The sequence below is a fragment of the Taurulus bubalis genome (assembly GCF_910589615.1).
Source record: "Taurulus bubalis genome assembly, chromosome: 7".
Classification (NCBI taxonomy): domain Eukaryota; kingdom Metazoa; phylum Chordata; class Actinopteri; order Perciformes; family Cottidae; genus Taurulus; species Taurulus bubalis.
In genome coordinates, this window is record NC_136595.1 from 20189597 (window position 1) to 20213446 (window position 23850).

Genomic DNA, 23850 nt, shown 5'->3' on the forward strand with positions numbered 1-23850 from the left:
TCTGATTAAAATGCTCATGCTCTGTGCATCACTCGAGATGAGTGCAGAAATAAATTGAGTCAAGTGAGGAACCACCCAGGCTAAAAACAAATCTAATCCATCTGGCAGAAATTATCAAATGTTTTTATCTCCCATTTGGCTTGTTTTTCAATTCCTGTGTCATTAACAGACACAAGAGCAAAGCTAAAGTGAAATTCATTGATCGGTAGATTCGTCTTTATTAACTGCACACAGTTTAGAGGAGAATAGATTGTCCTGTAGCCTGTTCACAGTTGTTTCCCAACAGACTGTGAGCTTGGTCGAGATTTCAGACTTTCTTTGTCACAGCTTTTGTTGCTTGCTTTTCCCCTGATGCTGTTTCTCACAAGCTGTCACTTCAGTTAAAAGCTGGCCTTGTGTTTGAACTGGCCTCAAGAATAGAGAACACAAGAATACAAAACATCAGCTGGCCAGTCAGAGAGGAGAATTGATTTCTGTTTGACTGAGGAAGTTAAAATAAAATAAAAAATGAGTCCCAGTTCTGGATCACGGACAATATGAACTGAGCAGCTATAGCAGGCTCGGTTTTAATGCTGGAGCGATGTGAAGGTATCAAATACAAATATATGACCAAGGACATCTATTGTACTGAGCATGTCACGCTAGCTTGTCGAGAAACCCCCATCAATTAGACTACATCTTTGCAATGAATAACTGGCTAAGTGGTCCTTTGACCTCTCACATAAAGAAATGTAAATTTAAATTATTTATTTTTTTCCCTAATAGAGGTGTTCACCATACAATCATCCAATTATTGTTTAATTCTCCAAATGTCAAAAGTTGTACCAAATCACAGCATGGATTGTTCTACGATGTTCCATAGGGATTTTTATCAATTCTTGAGTGATAGAAATTGTTAGTTTTTGCACCAAATCTGTGTTGGTATCATCCCCAAAATTGCTGCAATAACTCATGAGACATAAAAGAGCATGGGATGGCCATCATATACTATCAGCATATTGTTTTCAGCCCTTTAACACTTTCACAATTCATTCTAAACTGTTCATTCGTTATTTTTATATATAATCATTTATAACTAGAACAGCTTGTCACACAGTGCTGAACTGCATCTCAAATGAATCTTCAAGGTCCCAGCTTTTATATGACGTATACCACTTATTGTTGACCTGCTGTCTCCCCCTAAAATAAAATGTTCCTTTCCTTTGTGTGTCTTTCTCACAGGTTCATCTTTGAAGACTACACCCCGACAAACTTTGACACCTTTCCTGCAGCCATCATGACCGTCTTTCAGGTCTGGAAATGAACCTGACAATTTAATGCTCTCGATGCAGCCAATGACGGCATACAGGAAATGCTATTTTGAGTGTAAAAACATTCTAGCAGATGTGCTGCTTATAGCTCAACAGTGATGCTCAGGATAGTTAAGTGGATACAACGCACACTATTCTGTGTGCGTTGTTTGTTTTCTCAGATCCTGACTGGAGAGGACTGGAACGAGGTGATGTACAACGGTATTCGCTCTCAAGGAGGAGTGAAGTCTGGCATGTGGTCCTCTATCTACTTTATAGTGCTCACACTGTTTGGAAACTGTATCCTTTATTACTCCTCTTTCAATGAAATATAGGTTTCCTTCCCAATTGTCATATTCATATACAGCATTTACTGCTTTTCTTTAAGTAGGTAACCTCAACTGTCTACCGTAATTACTAAAGTAAAGGCATATTATATTATTTTGAATCAATAATTTAGTTGGTATTATTAGCTTTGTCTGCTTTACCCGTGTCCTTAACTCAGCTGTGACAAGACACGCTGCTGAATGTCTTCTTGGCCATTGCTGTGGATAACCTCGCCAATGCACAAGAACTTACAAAGGTATAAACACGTGAAAATGAAAGAGCAAACCTTGTGTAATCTGCTTTTATTCTTGTCAGAGTCTGTTACTAAATGCTAAATAGTCTAAATAATCGCACCGTGTCAAGTCCTGCTATCATCTCCTCTCGTCACTTTGATTCTGTTTAATTATTTAAACAGAATCTACAGAACTACAGTTGTTCAGTCGCCTTTTGCTCTTTTCGTTTTTTGAGCAGGATGAAGAGGAAGCAGAGGCAGCGTTCAACCAGAAGCACGCTCTCCAGAAGGCGAAGGAGGTCGGACCGTTGTCCTCCTTCATGTCTTCAGAGTAAGTGCCGTTTGCAGCTTCTCTCCCTGCTTGACCTCCTCCTCTCTTCCCTCGGTCTCCCTCTTCCTCTCCCTCCCTCCTCCCTTCCTCCAGGGATTGTCTATATAGGACTGACCTGCAGTGCCAACAGGCGACAGCACGAGTTGCTGTGGCCTCTATTAAATGGCAAGTCTATCATTAGGTTGCAGTAGATTTGGCTTACTAACCACATCATGCAGTTCTAGATGGAGGCTAAGGGCCGTCAATACAAAGCTTCAAGTTGTTCACTTAAACGCCACCTCGGACCTGTTGAGAGAATCAGTATTTGATGCTGTCCCACTAGAGACTTATTGATACGTCTCTCCTGAAAAGTCTACTATCTCGCCTCTGCCTGACCCCAGCATTGCAATTTGCTCCAAATTGAAGTCTATGTCTCCATGGTTACTGGCTCTACTCCAGGATGGGAGGTGCTTATGATGTTGTCATGGAGACAGGGTTACTTAGTGTCCAAATTAACACGGCGTGTCCATTACAGTAATATACATATGAGTTCAGCAAAGGATGGATATTGGTGCTATTGCAAAGAAAGTAAAATAAAGTGTGTGCAGGCTTTGATCTGTTGAAGTGTTCTCACTTTTTGATAACGTGATCATGTTTTCTCAATGCTCAGGTTTCCAGCTTGCAGAATAGATTGTATTTTTTTCTCAGGGATTGGTTGCACAGTGCCTTATCGTAGGTGGTGGAGGTGCATGTGCATGCACAAGAGTGGGGACCTCTGGTTTTGTATGCACGCTGTGTGTTGAGAAACAAGCAGTTTGTTGCATGGGCATGTGGGAGATTTGACAAGAAAATATTTTATTAACGTGACAATATGCACCTTCTTCGCTACTTTCTTTCTGGAGGCCTTGCCATATCCCTAAAACTGGCCAAACGGAAATTAAATTAGAACAGAGTAGAAAGAAAACTAGAGATGTGCATCAGTTTTGGTTTAGCCAGTTCGGGTCAGAGTCCTGTCAGATCCTGTAGAGAAGACAGGAATACCACGGGGTCGTCTGGGCCGGCATCTGTATTCATAGAGGACACTCTGAACTTTAAGGGTCTCTGGTCTCATTGCCGATGTCAGCTATGAAACCCCGGCGGTACCTGCCCCCGCTGACCTCTAAGAAACTTGCATGACAGCATTTGCTCCCAAAAAAAATAAAAGGGATGCAGCATGTTAGAGGCTGATGATGATTTCACTTTGGGAACGCATGCGTCTGATCAGCATGATCAAAGGAAGAAAAACCGAAATTGCACACACATCCCTGCTTTTCACATAGAGTATAACAAGTGATACTCCGACTGGAATATTTGGATAGTTTGGTTCAGTGTGTGTCCAGTTTTTCTTCCATTGTGAAGTCTTTAATCCCTCTCCCAAATGCTCTTGAATATTTCTATACTAATATGTTGAAGCTCTGCACATGCATTGCCTAATTTAACTCGACTAGCATGTCCTAAAAGAATGCTAATGTGTGAGTGCTCTGAGTTGAGGGTGGTGTTCAGAGCTGCATCCCAATGTGCTGGTTTTGTTCAAAAATATATCTAAATATGTACTCTTTTTCCTGTGTTTGGTTGATGGAGCCCATCTGTGTGTTTTCTACCTGTACCCATACCGTAGCTCAGACTGTCTAACATCTCAAACTTACTTAAGGTGTCTTCTTATCAATGTTGTGCTTACTGTTGATGTTTTTATGAATGTTGTTTGAGTGTTTCTAATACTGCTCCCATCTTGTTTGTCAATGTGCCGCTTGGCTCCAGAGGAGACACACAGCAAAGCATCGACAGTCCAGTCAGTTTTTGACCAAATGTATTCATTGCAAGCATTTAAAGAAGGGATGTGCACAGGTAGATGCTCTGTTGCAGTCAGAATATATGATGTTGCAACTGAATATTTACTAACTAATGCATCCGTGTCTTCCAATACAACAGTTTTACATACGGATAACAAATTCAGGACAGCTGCTAAATGGCATTAACAATCTATAAACGGTTCTTTTGAGTACTTTCGAATTTGTGCTTATTATTGAGGATCGTTCGCTGTGTGTCTCCTGGTCTGTTATGTCTCTGCTCACAAAAGCACTAATGTCTTGTTTTCAACCAATTCGCTCATTGATAACACGGACCACACAAGAGTCCACGTTCCAGTAAGTAACGCTGTCTGTTCAGCTCTCTGAATCTCTCACTAACACCTGTCTGATTTTCTAAAGTGGGTAAATGTCCCAGACTCATTCTGTATGCTCTTCTGTTCATGCTCTGTCCTGTACCTCCAAACTCTCCAACCTTGTTTTATTCTATTCCACTGGTTTCATTCTGCATCTTACTCTTTTTGTTTATTATAGTCACACCACAACTTCTGGCTTGGTTTATTTATCGGCGAACATCTTCATCAATCCAGTAAATTGCTTCATGCTCTTTGTTGTTAATAAACCACTCGAACATCAGACCAAAGTTCTTGTTAGTACATGTACTGTGATATTAATTGTTCTGGTTTCAATGTATTGATTGCTAATTTACATTTCATAAAAAAAAATGGAACATTTATGCAAATTCAGAAAAGCTACTTTGAATCAAATTAGACTTTTGGTGAATACATAGCACGTTTCAGACATGGAAATATCAATACAAGCTAAAATGACCAAATTAAATACAACACTAAGATATTAGCCTTGACTTAAACCTTCGTTATGTTAAATGTGGCGCTGCATTTACTAAATTGTCTGCTTCTATGCTGACATCTGGCCTTTCCTTTCTCTTCTTAGTGGAAGCCGGAGGAGGCGGCCCTACCTGTACAGGAAAAGAGCCATCCACCGCAGCCGGCCTACCTACTCCTGCTCCATGGAGGAGGCCCAGGCCAGCGTAAGGGAGGGCCGCCCCCGCCCACCCCCACCACTCAACTCCTCTAACTCTTTCATGTCCAGGAGAGAGAGAAGAAAAAGGATGACCATGTCAGTGTGGGAGCAGAGGACCAGCCAGCTCCGGAGACACCGCCAGATGTCCAGCCGAGAGATCCTGTTCATGGGCCCCAGCGAGGAGAAGGACGGACCCCCTTTCTCAGCCCAGACCCCACAAGGACGTCCCCTGTCACTGCACTGCAAGGCTGTGGAGCCCACACAGACAGGGAGTTTGAAGCAACTTACGGACCCCTTAGACTCCCCATCCAAGAACCAGGCTTCAGGCTCCTCCATGCCGGTGGATACGCCTCTGGATGCCACCCTCTCTGGTGACAAATCTGAACCCCCAGCGGTTCTGGCAACAGAGTCGCTGAATGCAACCAACGTGCCCCTTGCTGATGTTTTTGTGTCTGTGGCCATACCAGAGCCTCCCGAATCAGACTCCATCGCTGAGAGCGGAAAACTGGTTAATCAGAGTCACAACACCGTCAGCAAGCGCCCGAGCCCCAGATTGCATGGCGAGCGTCAACACAGGGCAGTAAAGAAGTTCAGACCACCAGAAAACTTTGACTCACTGACTCCTGAGATGGGCGGTCATGCTGGGATCAGGGGAAGGAGGGCGCTGCATCACTGTGATCATCAGAGCGCGGCCAGAAGTCAGGGATCATCATCCGGGAATGGAAGCCACTTGGCGAGTCGCTCGGTCAGCAGAGAGAGGAGGAGAAATCCAGGGAAAGTAGAGGAGAAGGAGGCAGAGACTAAAAAGGAGGAAGAACTGTCCAAACCTGATGAGAGCAGGTGAGACAGACCAACAGCTTGTGGTAGTTGTATTTGTTTGAAAGTATGTTTTAGATTTGGTAAACAGGTGAAATCAAAGTGAAGAGAGACAAGAATGATTTGGAGAAGAGAGGGAATAAGATGCAGCAAAGGTCCCCTATCAGAGTCATCCCATGTATGTTTAATGCCAATGGCTTTCAATGACCTGGAGATGTTATGATTGTAAAATATTTGTGTCTGTATTTTCAGATGGCGTGACATGAGTGAGGGAGGAGCCACCGAGCCACCAGACAACCAAAACCACAGTGGTGACCAGTGTCCTCAGACGCAGGAAGAACATCCTCAGCAATCCGACCCGTCTCCTCCTGTCACCCTAGAGAGCAACAAAGAAAACAATGCGACAGACCAGGACCAGGACCAGAACCAGAACCAGGACTATGACAAATCTCAGTTTAGCTCCAGTGTAATCATCGATGTGCCCAACATTCAGTCATCTCTGGAGCTCTCCACAATTACAGGTATTTAAGATAAGAAATAGACCATGCAGTTGCAGAGTCTTGCTTCATTTCATATTTATTCATAGACTGTATATTAGAAGTGGTCACAGTGAAGTCACCCATGGGTTTCTGGACTGCCTTTTTTAGGTCTCAAACTCAACATTTTGGCCATCGGAGTATTGGGTTTTCACTGTCGCCATCTTGTTCTTTTCTACAACTAGAAATTACATGAGAACATGAAGCTAAGTAACCCAACACTGAATAAGACATTTTTAGGGGACCAAAATGTTACCATTAAATTTCATGAACTGAGCAAACACTATGGAAGGAACTTTGTAAGACAAAAACACAGACAATTCCCAAACTTGACAATGCTGTGGTAGTACCCTGTCAATTACAAGGTAGCCAGGCCCTAAAGCATACCCTGTTTTACTCTTTACCATCATTGACCATCATTTACTAAATTAACATCATGCTGTATTGAAGAAGACTTAAAACTAGCAATTGAGACTATAAATCATGTATACAATGTTTACTTAGATAATAAATCAGGTAAGAAGTAGGATCATTTTCGCAAAGACTTCTATATAATCGTCCAACCAGAGGAGTCGCCCCCTGCTGGCTATTAGAGAGAATGCAAGTTTAAGGCACTTCCGCGTTCCTTCCTTTTATTCCTGCCGGTTGCCGCCTTCTATGCACCGAAGCAAAATGGTTGCATCCTCCGCGTCTTTTGCGGTGAGTCATGTTATTGTGGTAAGGCTCTGTGGCTAGTGATGGCGAGATGAAGCTTAATGAAACATTGAAGATTTCCAGCTAATATGTCTGCAGTGGGGTACATTGTGCACACGAAAACCAACCGTTGCCCAAACAGGCAGATATATTACAGATGATCTCAACCGTTTGATCTGTGATATATAGGCTACTGTATTTTACCCCAGTCGGCTGAATTGTCTTACATCAAATGTGTATTGATCAATCCGTTGGTCAATAACTGTGTCATGTAATTATGACAGGAGAGGCAATATTAGTGTTCTAAAACTAGAAAGTGTCAGTGGTTGAACTGGGCAGAGGGCAGTGAATGTACTTTTTTCGTTTTTATTCAGAAACAACAATTAACATATTAGGTCGTCACCAATGACGTTATTGGTCTAAAACGATAGCAGCCTCGATACACAGAAAACTTTCGGTTTTACTCGACACAAGCTACGAAGCCTCCGCACAGCATGGAACATCTCTCCCCACGGCTCACTGATTCAGTTTACCACTGCTGGGCTCCATCTATTCTCAGTGGGTATTTGCCAGATTGACATCCCATTTTGAACACTAAGATTGCAACTTTGTAGGCCTCCTTCCTTGTTTGTACCCTCAATGTATCCTCCTCTCATTCTACCCTACATTCTCATCCTTACATCTGTCCTCACCTCATCATCTTCCTCTTCTGACCCTCTCCAGTCATCAGTAAGGACCCTGAAACCTGTAAATCAGAGATAGAGGAGGCAGATGAGACTAAGCCAGTCAACAATGTGACTCCAGACAGCATGTTCATCTTCAAACCTGACAACCGGTAAGTTGTTACCACGAGGATCAACTTTCTAACACAGAGGAATGGTGATACTCCAAACATCACATGTTCTTAGAAGAAAATGCCACCACGGGGACATTTATTCTCTTTTCGTTTTTTAAAATGGCTGCCATTATATTTCAGTCCATAAGTTTGCATTTCTGCAGACTTTGCTTGAGGGAAATACCCACAATTCATAATGTTATGATATTTACCTGGGGAAGCTGGAGGGGTTAAAAAATATAAAAGGTAAACAAAGAGGACGGCGCATGGGTGTTCAGCCTGGCGTATTATATTTACACAGTAACATAAAGGATTCGAGATGGTACATAAAATGTAAGCAGAGCCTTTGTTTCACACCTGGTTTAATCTTTAACCATTTCTTTTCAATTTGTTATTGCAGCTGTTTTTTCCAAAACGAGAAAACGAGAAACCTGGAAGACGTTTCATTCTGGGAGTAAAAAATATAAAAAGAAATACCCACAATTGTAAATAACATGTTAGGAACGTGAATACGTCACAGCAAAGTGCGGTCCCATTCATATTTATACAATTTCAAGTATGCAGACTCTCACACTCAATCATTTGACAGGTGATGTCAGTTAAGTCCCTTAAGGGTTCAGGGTTTAAAGCTTTAAGGGGCAAATTGGGATTGGGCCACAGTCTCACTCGTAGTAAATATGGTACCTGACCTGCGCCTCACATCTCCACTCTGCCATCTGTTCTCCCTTAGGGTGCGCCGAGCGTGTCACTACGTGGTGAACCTCAGGTACTTTGAAATGTCCATCCTGCTGGTCATAGCCGCTAGTAGTATAGCACTGGCTGCTGAGGACCCTGTAGCCACCTCCTCTAACTGGAATAAGGTTTGTGTATTCACAATTATGTACATATCACAGCTGACCCAGGGACAGCTGTAACATTAAATTACGTATAGAAGACATAATATTTTTGTTTCCACCATCTCCTGAATCACTTTGAGATATGTTTCCAATCATTGTTTATCTGTGCTTTGGGCTTCATTCACACTAAGTAGCAAAAGCACTTTAAGGAATAACACTTTCTGTAAAAACAAATCCCTTGCAAAGAACATCTAATGTGACTTGATGTGGGGTAGTTCAATTGTCGATGAGTGAGGAAATTGCAGTCTGAGACACACTGAGAGAGGTTGTGTATAGGGGGAATTAGGCAAATTAACTTGTGTTGCACTGCCATCATATTTAACCACACGATGAGATTTTATGAAGTAAAATAGTCTCAAATGTCATTTGAAGAATTTTAACAATTGTGTTATCTGTGTTGTATCCTAGATGTATTTGATTTCCTGATCTGCCTTTTTGATTATCCTTCTGCAGGTTCTGCGGTATTTTGATTATGTGTTCACCGGAGTCTTCACATTCGAAATGATCATAAAGGTGAGTTACAGTGTAAAGGTGGAATGAAAATGATATTGTCATATGTGGTGATGGATTGCAAGGAATTGTAGTAAAACCCAAAAGTACCTTTTTCTCTTTTAAAGACAAGACGGTATGATAGCCATCAGTTTCAATACCGCAGTAAACCGTAATGCCGTTGCAACCGACCCCTCATATCCCGTTGTATACAATGATTGGTTGTGACCAGTTTAACTAAAATGTTTTCCTGCTTCATTTGAATCCCAAGAAGTCAAATTAACCAATACTTTACAATAAAGGGGCAAATAATCAAGTAATACAAATAAGCGTTGTTGTGCAGCAGAAATAGTTGAGCGTTTTTTCTTCGTTCCTGTGCTGTTGATCACCTCGCCACTGATAGTCAGGGTTCCAGTCCTCAAGTTGGAGACAACTGCACTATGTTAAAATATGAATTAAAAGTTGTCTCCATCCCTGGAAACTACCCTGGAGACTAAAGATTCTTCATGGCACACTCTTGTCTTGTCCTCAGATGATAGACCAGGGTCTGCTCCTCCATGATGGCGCCTACTTCAGAGACCTGTGGAACATCCTCGACTTCATCGTCGTGGTGGGAGCGCTGGTGGCCTTCGCCCTCTCGTCAGTCACGTGATTTATTTGTATTAATGTCTCTAAACAGTAATCACATCATCTTTAGATCAGCTGTAAATTACACTATTCTGCTGTAAATGTTGTCATCTCCTCCATTTTGTTTCTAATATTATAACTGTTGATATTTGTCCCTCTTTCCTGTGTTTCTCCCTCTTGGGGTGATGCCCCTGTGGGATTGACCAGCAGCAATGTGATGGGGTAAAAAACACAAAAAGTCTTCCTCTCCTAGAATGAATACTTTTAATGTGTCAGAGTGTAACATAAGTAGAATATGTCAATTTAAACATAGTGTGACGATGCACGAATAAGGTGGGAACAACGAATCAAGGAGTGTCTAAAAAATTATTACTAAGCTGCAATGGTGTGAAACTCACATTGTCTGTCTTTGTGTTCAGAAACAACAAAGGGCGGGACATTAAGACCATCAAATCTCTGAGAGTGCTGCGTGTCCTCAGACCACTGAAGACCATCAAGAGACTTCCTAAACTCAAGGTCAAAGATGTCTTTGATAATATCTTGGTTGTGTTTCCATACTCGTATAATTTGTATCTATTTGTCAATATCTGGTATTATGAGCATATTTAAAATATATATATATATATATATATATATATATATATATATATATATATATATATATATATATATATATATATATATATATATATATATATATATATTAAGATGGGACAAAGATGACAGCAGTTGTCCAATATGCCTCATTTGTGGGTTTTAGTTCAACTTTGAGAAGACACAGTAAGATTTTGACCAAACATCCATCTTGGCTTCATTTGGACAAAAGTGACTGATGTAGGGCGCAGGGTATGAAGACCTCAAGCCTGTAACTGCATACATTCAATTATAGGACATATGACAGTCTTTCCATTATATCAGCTCTTTTTTTAACCGTGTATTTTATATATAAGTATATATACCTTTACATATTTAACTTTTCTCATCTTAGTATCCACACTCTGACAGAGACATACCCTGTAGCTTAAAGATTCTTCCTCTGAATCAGAATCAGAACCATTTATTGTCATGTATGTTTTCACATACAACAAAACATAACATTTAACATTTAGCAATAAACAGAGTGCAATAAATGGGAGCATGAGAGCAGAGAAAGAGCGCTTTAAGGCACCAAATACACTACTCAGTGGAAAAAAATAATAATACAAAATTGAAATTGACCTGGTGATTTTGAGACGGGAGAATAAGAAACAAAAACAGACAATGAGAGGAGAGGGAAGAGTTCAAGTGAAGGCAGTGAATTAGTCAGCCTGAGAGGCCGCTGGAGGACTGTCTGAGTGTGCTAACAGGTACTCATTGTGGCATTGAAACTCACAACATGCACACAGAGCTGTGAAGGAAAGACCCACACATCTCGTTATATTCACTGGGAACGAAGAACATTAACTTAACGTACGGTGCAACTTGTGATTTTACATATTTTACGACATCATGTTACCACTGAAGCCTTCAGCTGTTTAGATTATTTTCTTACCTTGGCAGTCATTGGTTTCGGTTCAGGCCAGTAAAAATCAAACTTGCTGTGTTACTGTGTGAGACATTTAAAGCTGATTAATTAATGAGCTGCGTCGTCAGAAAATTTGATGAAAAATAATAAGCAAATAATGGCATTGCAAATAGCAACGTGTGATTTAGTTTTTTCTTGCATGAAATCAGTTGCAGCTCCACCTCTAGTCTCAGATGTCAGATTTGTACCTGCTTTTACCTTACTTTCAACTTTCTTACTGTGTGATGATACCATACATTAGACACAATAGATACATATATAGTTATGTGCATCAAACAATATACCGGTAATGAAATGTCCCACTTCCTTTTCTTCATGCTCGCTTGTTGCTGCAGTATGTGCACATCTGCACAGACCCAATTCCCTGATCTCACCACGTTTTCCCACCTTTGTCTCGTTCTTTCAGGCGGTGTTTGACTGTGTGGTGACGTCTCTGAAAAACGTCTTCAACATCCTGATCGTCTACAAGCTTTTTATGTTCATTTTTGCCGTCATTGCCGTGCAGCTCTTCAAGGGAAAGTTTTTTTACTGCACCGACAGTTCGAAGGACACAGAGAAGGATTGCCAGTAATGTTCCCTGTTTTCTTTCTTTCTTTTCTACTGTTTTATTCCTGCATTCATATCCATATTCTTCATTCTTTCTTCCTGAATGTTTTATTTATTTTATCTTTCCACATCCCCACTTACCTGCCTTTTTTCTTTTCCTATTTCCATCTTAATAATTACATAAAATGGTATTCTTCTGCTTTTCTTTCTTCCTTGGTTCAGTCAGTCATATTCTTTTTTTGGCTCCATGTCTTCCAATAACTATAACTTATAACTTAATAAAACGGTTGGAAATGTAACAAAATCCTTTCAAATTATATATGATTCTTTATGATTTGGTCTCCTCCTTGTCCTCCAGGGGTTACTACTTAGACTACAGTAAGGACAAGAAGGAGGTGAAGAGAAGAGACTGGAAGAGACACGAGTTTCACTACGACAACGTCATCTGGGCTCTCCTCACTCTCTTCACTGTTTCCACTGGAGAGGGATGGCCTCAGTGAGTCGCTGGACGAGTGCTAATTCCTAATATGGTTGAGCAACCTGAGCAGGAGTTTTCCCGCAGATCATTTTCCATTCTTTGAGGACTCATTAGCTTTCATGAGTGTGATTAACTTAACAAAGATTTTGCCATTCATTATCTCACAATAACATTATACCAATATTTCACTGACAGTGCTTGTGGGTTTGCACTGTCCAGCCCTCATTAATTGACTGCTGATGTGGAAATAAATGATATCCTCTTCTAAGTAGCAAATGGGCTTTCGATCCCCACCCCAGAGAACAAAAGTTTCTTCCTAAACTAAAAGCTGCTGTAAGTAGCTGTACGTATGCAAGAGTCTTGATTTTGTGAATGAGTTGAAGCAGTTTGATATATTTTCAGTGGGTGTTACAGGGAAATGATTGCTGTTCTTGTGTTGTGTCTGTCTTGCCAAACAGTGAAGGGTCTTCTTTGTTGTTGCGCAAGCTGTTAATCTCATTAGTTCGCATTGTGTCTCTCTTCCAGGGTTCTGCAGCACTCAGTGGACGTGACTGAGGAGGACAGAGGTCCGAGCCACGGCAACAGGATGGAGATGTCTATCTTCTACGTCATCTACTTCGTCGTCTTTCCTTTCTTCTTCGTCAACATCTTTGTGGCTCTCATCATCATCACCTTCCAGGAACAGGGTGATAAGATGATGGAGGAGTGCAGCCTGGAAAAAAACGAGGTGAAGGGTGATTGATAAAAGAACCACTTACAAACATTTTCTCTGTCACTTGTCTTTTTCTTTTGTGTTTAATGACCCGTAAGCTCCTTTCTAGTCTGTCTCATCAGTTTTTTTTACTATCTTTCTTCCTTTCTCTGTCTCTTTACTTGATGCAAAGTATAGCTTTACAGTCTAATCCTATGAAGTCCAAATATATAAAATGTAGTCTGAATATCTTTGTAAAGCCATTACTGTTCTTGCTCTTGTGGGAAACATCCTTTTTTTTCTTTTGGAGTTTAACGCAAACAGAAAATAAGCATTTTCTTCTGTTTTCTGTATTTCAGAGGGCGTGTATAGACTTTGCCATCAGTGCTAAGCCCCTGACCCGGTACATGCCCCAGAACCGGCACACGTTCCAGTACCGTCTGTGGCATTTTGTGGTGTCGCCCTCTTTTGAGTACACCGTTCTGGCCATGATCGCTCTCAATACCATTGTACTGATGATGAAGGTGAGGATAACCCTCAAGATGGCGTGCCATTTTCCACATATCCCTGTTTGCTCATTAGAAAAAATACGCACCTTGTGTCGCCTCTCAGACGTCAAACATATTCTGTCAGGAACTTGCGACTGTTAACACTTTGATTTTAAAATAAGCAAAGCTGTGTCACTCCTAAGGGAAAACATGCATGTGTAGCTACTGGTGTGTTCTTTTTATGTACTACCTAAACTGTGATGTTTTCATTTGGTTCTGCTGCTCTTTTCATTTTTTCCCACCCCTCCCTCACCACTGTTTATTTTCCGAACTAGCATTTTCTTCGGCTGTGCTGGTTGTTCAGACAGACAGATGGACAGACAGGCGCAGGGTGACTCAGCCTGTAATACAATATTGATCTATAATGTCCAGGGGCTGCTATTTAGCATGACCTCATTAACTGTGGCTGCCGCCCCTAGAGGAATGACTCCTTTTATCGTGCGACAGATGAAAGGTGTGGAGACTGAGGCACTATTTATGGGTCTGGAGGAATCTTCCATCAACCTGTAGATCAGCTGGGTGCAGGGCTGAAGTTCAGTGAACTGGATAGGGAATATTCCGCCTTTTAATCCTTCTCAATCCTCATAACACAGATTTCACGTTGTTTAACCCCTGCCGCCTCTCTATTTTCAGTATTACTCTGCCCCGCCAGCATACGAGGCCGTACTGAAGCACTTGAACACAGCTTTCACTGTTCTCTTCTCTGTTGAGTGCGTCCTCAAGATCATGGCCTTCGGCTTTCTGGTGAGAGAAAAGAGAAACACGCAACCCGACCAAATGTGAATTTAAGGTCACTCTTTACAAATGCTTCTTTCCTGTTTCTACAGAACTACTTTCGAGACACGTGGAACATTTTCGACTTCATCACTGTGTTGGGCAGCATCACAGAGATCGTGGTAGACTTGCAGGTAATGAGAAAAACACAATTAAGTATCAACAGACTGACACTGAAGGAGAGAGCGTTTCTTTTCGACTCTCTTCTTCTCTGCACAGTTTCCCTTGATGTTAAGTATTTATTTGAACAGTAAGACTGTCTACAAGCTGACATCCCTCAGCACCACTAGTAAACACTAGTAAACTAGTTTCCTTCCTCTCCCCTGTGTTCTGACATCAGTTTGTTGATACGTTCAACATGAGTTTCTTGAAGCTGTTCAGGGCAGCTCGTCTGATCAAACTGCTCAGACAAGGTTACACCATCCGGATTCTTCTGTGGACCTTTGTCCAGTCCTTTAAGGCTCTGCCCTACGTCTGCCTGCTCATCGCCATGCTCTTCTTCATCTACGCCATCATTGGCATGCAGGTTAGAAAGACACCTGGTTGATCAGCCTCTGTATCTCTATGGAGATGGTGTTTAATTAATATACTACATTTACCATTTTTTCGCAGCGTCCCTCAGCATCATAAGTATAAACGCAATATAAATGCTCACAAAAAAAAACACAAAAAGCATGACATCATTTCTGTCATTGTTATGGATTTGTGTGTATATGTGTGTGTGAATCAGGTGTTTGGGAACATTAAGCTGAACGAGGAGACTCACATTACGCAGCACAACAACTTCAAGACCTTCTCTGGGGCTCTAATGCTGCTGTTCAGGTAGGGCACCTTGAGATCTTTAGTCCTGATTTTCAAGTAGTTTTGGACTTCATATTGTTTCTTTTAGCTCAAAAAAGATGCAATTGTGGAAGCTTTTTCTCGATCCAATCTGAAATTCAACTCTCAGCTAAATCCAGACCCTTCGCTTCAATACTAATAGAATAGTTTGTCTCAGTTAAATTGAGATCCAGCAGTGATCCAAACTACAGGGTTTGCTACGCTTGGTTCGTGAAATAACACATGTCCTTAATGTAGTGTGAATAATGTTGCTAGGTTATGGTAGTTAAGCTTTGCTTCCTAAGTACCCATGTCAAGCGGTGATAGATGCTGCTGGGTACCACTTACCTCCTTTGCAAATTGCTGTGCAAAACACTGTAGAAAGCAGAGTGGGTCAAATAATGAAATGGCTATTAAGACCACTGTTGAGTGTTGTGTTTATGTCTCCATGTTGAGGTTTAAGTTTGTTCTCATAAGCCGGGAAGAAATAGTAATATATATATATATAATAATGACAATTTAAACATAATAGGAATCGATCTCTTTGGCTCGGAAATCTGTAAAAGTATACGTGGCAGAATAACTTGCTAGATGCATTACACTGCATTTCACAAAACCCAAGCACCAATTACTGCACTACAAGGTCTCACATTTTTATCATCTAAAAGCGGTCTCTGAAGCGAGTGGCGCGAGTCTCGATGCTTTGACGGCACCGACCAGATGGCAGACGTAACTGTGAATAAACTGTGAATAAACTGCTCGAGCCCTAACCCACCCTCCTCCTCCTCCTCCTGGTGTTGTGTAATTTGTGCGTGTCCAGGAGTGCCACAGGGGAGTCATGGCAGGAGATCATGTTGTCTTGTCTGGGGGGACAAAAGTGTGAGACGGACACCTCGCTTTCCTCAGCGGTACCGACGTCCGGCCCGGAGGGGGGCTGCGGCTCCGACTTTGCTTATTTCTACTTTGTCTCTTTCATCTTCTTCAGCTCCTTCCTGGTAAGACTGGGAGTCTGGAGAGTAAATGATAATTCCCCCTTCAAGCACGTTTCATCCTCATAAAATCCTCATGGCTTCTCCTTTTCCCTGGTCTCCTCCTGTCCAGATGCTGAACCTGTTTGTGGCTGTGATCATGGATAACTTTGAGTACCTGACCAGAGACTCGTCCATCTTGGGTCCTCACCACCTGGATGAGTTTGTCCGGATCTGGGGGGAGTATGACCGCGCCGCCTGGTCAGTTTCTCTACGCTACACTAACATTTCATGAGAAGTAAAGCTGTACACACACTAATCTCTACAAGCAGGTATCTGCATATGAATGCATAATCCGTCGGCAAGGGGCCAAGATTATGAGCGTTCTGGTTTCTGTTTGTAGACCAAGAAGTATTTACCAATCACGTTTGAGCAGACTTTGGTTGTATGCAGGTAAACGGTCCATGTGGAGAGAAAAAGAGGTGGAACACATCGCCCGAAATGCAATCTTCAAAACCCATCGGCTATTGTCTGACTATGATTTAGCTTTCTTTTTTAAATGCATTCGTATTAATTTTCAGATACCTTTAGATAAGCCATAGACGTTGTCTCTCAACTCAAACTCTTTTCCAGAGTCTTGAATTGCTAATAAGACTGTAAACGATGGCCGGCGTACAGAAGAGGAAGTCTTGAAGAGGAAGGGAAACCCTCGAAATATTAACTGTAGCCCCACAGGCTTATCCATCGTTAAACTGATAGACTTCGAGATTGTGCACACACTCATGCTCCAGATTTCATTGATGTCAAATGATGTGTCTACAGTCATGCTGTAAAATATTAACAGACTAACTCCACCTCATACACTTATACAAACATTTAGATGGATATTTTGGGGTGTCTGTCTCGCACGTTTGCTCCTGTAAAATATGTGTGCGTGTGTTTGATCTACTACTGTTTATACGTCCTAACATTGTTCATGTAGGCCTCACTGCCCCAACAATACGAGGCTTTAATGATGCACAACTAAAGACATGTATGTTCTTTCCAGTGGTAGGCTCCACTATAAGGAGATGTACAAAGTTGTACGCACTATCTCACCTCCCCTGGGCTTTGGAAAGAACTGCCCCCACAGGGTGGCATGCAAGGTTTGGTTCCCCCATATCAACAAACACCGCCCCTCTGCTTCTTTCGTGTGGGATCCTTTTTAACCTCCTCCTATCCCTCCTTTCCTTCCCTTCACCAGCTGTCGCCGCCCTGCTTGACCTTTAGGGGTGTTTTATTCAGGTCAAAGAATGACGACGCTCGAGTTTTAGGGTACTAAGAAACAGGACATCCCTCATTCAGGATTATAATTGTATCAAGGCACTTCAAATGCATACTTTTGATGCATTTGTAGAGCAATTTGGGGGAGGCCTGTCTCTTTCTACCTTTTGGATCTGGTTTTAAGTTGTTTTTAGTTCTCTCTCACACACATACAACGCTACTCAACGTAAGTATTTTATATTTGTACCAGATCCAGTGAGGCTGTCATTCCTTTGCTCATCATGTTTTCTCCTTTTCCCAGATTTCTATGCCCTGATGGCAGCATAGAAAGAATACAATCTGTTTTATTTTCCCCTACTTTACTCCCTACTCCTATGTGATGCTTTGTTGGATTAATCCTTTCTCTTGTATCTCCTCCATTCTTGTTCCTCTCTTTTACCTTCCACCCACTCCTGTGATCTTTTCCTCCTCCATCTCTTGGGAACACACTCCTCAATTTCTTCTCCAACATCATCTCCTTCCTCTTTTTTCTCCCTCCCCTTTTTCTTTTCTTTCTCATCCCCATCTTCATGGCTACCTGGCGCCCCCAGTGGTCGTATCCATTACACTGACATGTATGAGATGTTGACCAACATGTCGCCACCTCTAGGCCTGGGCAAGAAATGCCCCTCCAAGTTGGCATATAAGGTAGACTAAACGCTAGAGCCTAACAGGCCTAAGCAACAAGGACAGGCACTGTAAACTCTCATTTTGTGTGTCACACATTGGAAAAATAGAGCATTATTTTTATGTTGGCATATGATGCAGTATTGCTTGTTGAAGTTCAAGTGTTTTTTCATTGGCAGGATGATAAGTACTGCAGTGATGATTTGCTTGTTTTGCTTTGCATCTTGGCAGAAGAAAATAAGACGTCATTATCTGTTGGCTGTTATCTGATGAGAGAGTCTTGGTGGAGTTTATTTATTAAACCATTTAGAGAACATTAATCAGAAAGTAGTCTAACATCTACATGCTAAATCGTGTCATTTGTAGAAGTCTGCTGTCTTTCCTACATCTCTGTTTCTCACATGTACCGGTCTGCATGTGCCTTCTGCAACAGCCCAATGCTACATCTCTGTGTAATATTAAATGTGCTGTATGTGTGTGTTGTTTGTGTGTGTGAGTTTGTGTGCCTGCATCATGCTCCATCGCAGATAAACGCTATCTACATCTTTTGTAATGATGCTCAGAAAGGTCATGGTTGCTCATTATTTGTTTAAAGCTAGTTGCCCTGAAATCATAATTTGATTATCTAATTATATATTATACTCCATATTTATGGAGTAGTGGGTGTGTTACCTTTGAGCCTTCCTTTTCATTCAAATGTTGTTTATTATAGAGTAACACCATGTGTGTCCGACCTTGATAATTTAAACTTTAAACCGTTAACTGTCAAGTCTGTTGGCTAAATTAATCATTAACTTGGAATAGCGGGCTTTAAAAACTGTCATTTGTTATCTCTTGATAATGACAATATTTAAGTCATTATAAAGACGTTGTGATCCACCACAGCCACTCTGAGCTTCAACGTTTTCACTGTGGGATGTTGTATAATTGTGTGCTGGGTTGTGTCTGACTACGATGCTTTCTCCATCAGAGATTAGTCCTGATGAACATGCCCGTTGACGATGACATGTCCGTTCACTTCACCTCCACCCTCATGGCCCTCATCCGCACCGCTCTGGAGGTCAAGATAGCCAGAGGTTAGACCGACTATCAAAACCTTACTGGCACACATTCTCTGTGACGTTAAACTCATTCAATCACGTTGGATGTATTTTTTTGTAAACATCTCCAGGAGGGGAGGATAGAAATCAGATGGACCTGGACCTGCAGAAGGAGATCGGTGTCATCTGGCCTCATCTCGCTCAGAAGACGCTAGATGTGCTGGTTCCCATTCACAAAGGTCACATCAGACAGTACACTCATTCATATCTCAATGCAAGGAAACATATACATGTTATCTATCATAGTAGCTGTAGTAGGAAGTGGTGTTTCATTTGATAATGTCAGTGGTCTGACGCTCTCTCCTTTTTCAGCCAGTGACATGACCATTGGGAAGATCTATGCCGCCATGATGATCATGGACTACTACAAGCAGAGCAAAGCCAAGAAGCTCCGGCAGCAACTGGAGGAACAGGTGCTTTTCTTTTTTTATGTTTAGGTATATTAAGACAATTATTGATTACAAATGTATTCAAAGAAGCAGTGGTTCTATTTAATAATTATGTTCTTTTCCTCTTGGTCATCATTTAACAATTAAAATTGTGTACGGTTTACCTGTTTGGTTTCAAATGTAGCCTGAGATCTATTTGTACTACAGTTTTCATTTGATCCATGTCCACATGTGGTAATTATATAAGGTTCTGTTTTAATTCCCCATCTACCCCTGTGTGTGTTTATCTCCCCCTATAGAAACATGCGCCTATGTTCCAGCGTATGGATGCCTCCTCTCTGCCTCAAGAAATCCTATGCAATGCCAAATCCCTTTCATTCCTCAGGCACAGCGCCGGATCTGCTCTGTAAATATAAAAACTCACACAGTTATCGATATTGATTTGTGGGTATTTATGCTGGTAGGATCTGGTCACTGACTGACTTCTGTTCCTTTATCACCAGCAACAAGGATTGACACATGTATGCGGGTACATAATGCAGTGTCCGTGTCTGTTTGTGCTCCTTCAGTACCAGAGGAGGTTTCGTGGCACTTAGCCCAATCTCTCCACAAGAGATGTTCCTGCAGCCGCTGTCCCGCTCCAGGGAGGACAAGGAAGAAGAGGAGGACCGCGACAACGACTACCGTTCACCCTACCACCCATACCACCACCACCATCATTTACACACACTGGTAGCCTGTATTATTGAGAAAGTTGCATGATGAATCCAACAACTAATGAATCTGATCGACCAGAAGTCCATTAATAGCAATAACCACCCTCTTATTATTTGCTGGTTTTACTACTGCAAGTTAATAACAACATAGTGTAATTTAAATCTCCACAAGAACTATATGCAACATCTGTACTGGGATACATTGTTTGTTTATCAACTTTTTTGTTCAACCATTATTGAGCATCATTATAGAGACTTGGAAATGTGGTCTTTGTGTAGGTACCAGAAGTCATGGAGTACAACCAAGTGATGCAGCAGGCCAGGCAGGACGCAACAACTGTTAAATCACCTCAGCGGACATCATCTATCAGAGCGTCCTCCATGCCCAGACTGGCTGTTGATCCACCGGTAATTAAGAGAAATTACTTTTATTCAAACCGATATTCAGTTGCTAACAAATTGTATTAGAATGTCAACAATTTAAATTCATTAATGACATTTTTTTCGAGAGCGCATAATGACATTTTCAGTATAAATGCATATATATTTATGTGATTTTTATTATGAGAGAGTGTGTTTTGATTAGGTGTCATTCACAGTCACTCATGTGTATCCTTCCTGGTTGTCTGATGTGTGTGTAGCCTGGAATGTCAGCAGACAGTAAGCTGATGACGCGCTCCTTCTCGACCATCGGAGACCAGTGTGTGAACGGCCTCTGGCAGGAGCAACACTCTCTGGAGAGAGTCAGTCCTGACGGCACATACATGCCTCGTCAGAGGAGCTACAGAGGTCACTGAGCACACTTTGCATTACATCACACCTCATACAGTCTGATACATGTTCAGAGCAATGTTTAGGAGTCATGGAAGTAAATGGGCAAAATCCATGTCCATTATCTGCTGCAAACCTTCAGCTGCTGTGCATGAATTCAACTAATTTTAGCTAAAGTGACAGGAAGGGTAGAGTTAAAAGTCTTCATTGCGAACTGTGTATTTAGTTTTATTGAATGAACAATCAAAATGATGAAATCCTTAAATGATATCACTGTACCTGTAATTTATATGCTGAAAAAACATACCTATTTCCCTTTAAACTGGATAAATCAATGTATTAGAATATGTTTAACACTGTGATATCCACAAGGATGATTTACATGCTCTGACCTAAAACTGAGTTGTTGTTTTTTTTCTATCTATCCGCCTCTCAGGTCCTAAAATAAACCACAGAGAAACAAGCAGTCATGAAAGAGGGCGATCTAAGGAACGGCGCCACCTGCTGTCTCCGGACGTGTCCCGCTGCAACTCTGAGGAGCGCAGCCGCGATCCATCATGTGAACGGAGACGGTCACGTTCTCCGAGCGAAGGGCGCACACACACCTTACAGAGACAAGTAAGAGTGCAACAGAATCAAATACACACACCAGTTTTAGACTCTGTGACCCAAAGTTGTGCTGGTTTGTATTGTATCGCACAATGAAATGAGGGACTTTTGTGCACCTGTGGAAGACAACCAGCAGGACTCCTCTGCATCATTGTGCTTCTGTTGTTTGCAGGTGAACACGTCCGGCAGCCCTGCCCATTCAGCCTCAGAGTCTGGTACTCCTCGTAATCGGCGCCAGTTGCCCCAGACACCTTCTCGCCCGCGACCATACATCTCCTACTCCCCTCTGGTCTGCCAAGCCAACGCCTCTCCAACACCAGCAGCCCCCTCTGAGGATCAGACCCAGCCTCAGGATGGCGCCGGTGGCTCCACGGAGACCGCGTGGAAGGCTGACAAGGAGGGCGGCCCCCTAACGGCAGCTCAGGGGTCATCTGGCGGTCAGGTTTCAGGACCAAGCAACCCATCTCCTCATCGCTACATCTCTGAGCCCTACCTACCGTTCCACGAGGGCGTCAGCAGTGGAGTGGCAGGCGACGGGCAGGAGACCCTTACTTTTGAGACTGCCGTGGCAACCAGTCTGGGACGGGCCAATGCTATAAGCTCCGCTCCTCAGCTCAGACACTCCTGGCAGGTTCCTAACGGGCATTACCGGAAGCAATTGGGCCAAGCGGGTCCAGCTGGAGCCAGCGAGCTGCTAAGTGACACAGATGAGGACGACCGCTGCTAAAAACCAGAGACAAAGAGGAGGCAGGAGAGGCTCCACATTGCAACATAAGGATCTAGCTCCTCTGTGACTCTGATAACTTGTATTCTCAGTACCAGTAGCATACCAGGCAGGACTGAACTCCACTGCTATTCATCTGGACACTTGGGTGTCTGTCTGCAATGTGTTCTTGTGTTTGTTTGTTTGTTTGTGTGTGTGTTGGTTTTAGCTAGAGGGAGGCTGTGTGTGTGGACATGAGAGTGTGTTTGTGTGTGTGTTTGTGTGTGTGTGTGTGTGCGTGCGTGTGTGCTCTCAATAGAGAAAAGTTGCCAAATCAAGAGAACAGCAGAGACTGACTGTAGGTTAGTAGATTATAGCAGCAAACCCAAGCATTGCCAAGCTTTCCCTCACAAGTTAGTGTTTTCATTGTTTTTTTGAACAAAATACAGTGAGTCGTCGATCCAAGATGTTCAAACCGCTCTTTGAATCCAAGGAACTGATGATCTGAGTGAGTTTTGTGTCGGTGAACATAGAGGTAGCATGTAAAAATGTAATACGATGAATGTATTTTAGCTTTTGTTTCTTATGTTCAGGTCCTTTGAGAGGGTTGCTGTTAGTCTTGATTGTGCCTAGTTTTAAGAGTAGCAATGAAAAAAGGGTCGATTCAGTCGGATTTTTGCCAATTTAGACTTCAACATATTTACTGTTTACAAGAGTATTCACATGGTTCAAGGGCATTATACAGTCACTAATAGATAGCCAATACAGGGAACCATGTTCCAGACCTTAAAGTGAGCAAAACTTCTAGTCACGGTTATTTTTCTGTCCTTATGTGAAAGCAATGATGGTGTACCTTCAACTGGAGCTCTGTGGTGTGAAAATGATTCTGAAGATCTACCGAATAAGAGATGTTTTATCTCAGGATACTGGGCCACTGAATTTGTAATATATCACCTGACGTGTGAAAATCAGAAGGAATAAAGTGTCTCTTGCAGGTCAGTCAGCATGATATCAAGATGATGAGACCGTCAGAAGGACTAGTGGGGATTTCACACAGAACCAGTGTTCTGCATCTACTCTATGAACTATAATGACTTTTGCCTGAGGTTCAACCATCTGCAGGACAGGCAGCCTGCGTGAAGGCAAATGGATGTTCATTCTCCACGTTTCTATGCTGGATAACCATTGTGGATGTCATGTCAGAGAGGTGACTAAAGCCATTTTCTTCCGGTACATAGAACCAGGAACGTGTCTTCTTCAGGATGTGTCGCCTTCTTTCTTGTGATGACAAAAGGTTAATGTCCTTT

At 42.1% G+C, this 23850-nt stretch overlaps 1 protein-coding gene across 1 annotated transcript in view; it reads left to right on the plus strand.

Annotated features, from left to right (window-relative positions):
* The window catches only part of cacna1ea (calcium channel, voltage-dependent, R type, alpha 1E subunit a), a gene marked incomplete at its 3' end in the record, with an annotated part of 75284 nt that extends 52717 nt beyond the window's left edge, over positions 1–22567 (plus strand). Inside the window, exons 17-47 of the mRNA XM_079220577.1 lie at positions 1222–1291; positions 1472–1589; positions 1805–1872; positions 2088–2179; positions 4957–5886; positions 6115–6383; positions 7815–7926; positions 8657–8786; positions 9276–9335; positions 9844–9959; positions 10358–10454; positions 11909–12069; positions 12407–12544; positions 13052–13253; positions 13577–13741; positions 14399–14509; positions 14593–14673; positions 14880–15065; positions 15270–15361; positions 16179–16353; positions 16460–16587; positions 18180–18276; positions 19226–19331; positions 19427–19534; positions 19668–19768; positions 20044–20150; positions 20314–20476; positions 20740–20868; positions 21102–21249; positions 21668–21849; positions 22013–22567. Of these exons, the coding sequence (XP_079076703.1) occupies positions 1222–1291; positions 1472–1589; positions 1805–1872; positions 2088–2179; positions 4957–5886; positions 6115–6383; positions 7815–7926; positions 8657–8786; positions 9276–9335; positions 9844–9959; positions 10358–10454; positions 11909–12069; positions 12407–12544; positions 13052–13253; positions 13577–13741; positions 14399–14509; positions 14593–14673; positions 14880–15065; positions 15270–15361; positions 16179–16353; positions 16460–16587; positions 18180–18276; positions 19226–19331; positions 19427–19534; positions 19668–19768; positions 20044–20150; positions 20314–20476; positions 20740–20868; positions 21102–21249; positions 21668–21849; positions 22013–22567 (5197 nt within the window). The remainder of the gene's footprint in view (positions 1–1221; positions 1292–1471; positions 1590–1804; positions 1873–2087; positions 2180–4956; positions 5887–6114; positions 6384–7814; positions 7927–8656; positions 8787–9275; positions 9336–9843; positions 9960–10357; positions 10455–11908; positions 12070–12406; positions 12545–13051; positions 13254–13576; positions 13742–14398; positions 14510–14592; positions 14674–14879; positions 15066–15269; positions 15362–16178; positions 16354–16459; positions 16588–18179; positions 18277–19225; positions 19332–19426; positions 19535–19667; positions 19769–20043; positions 20151–20313; positions 20477–20739; positions 20869–21101; positions 21250–21667; positions 21850–22012) is intronic.
* Positions 22568–23850: the final 1283 nt, after the last annotated feature.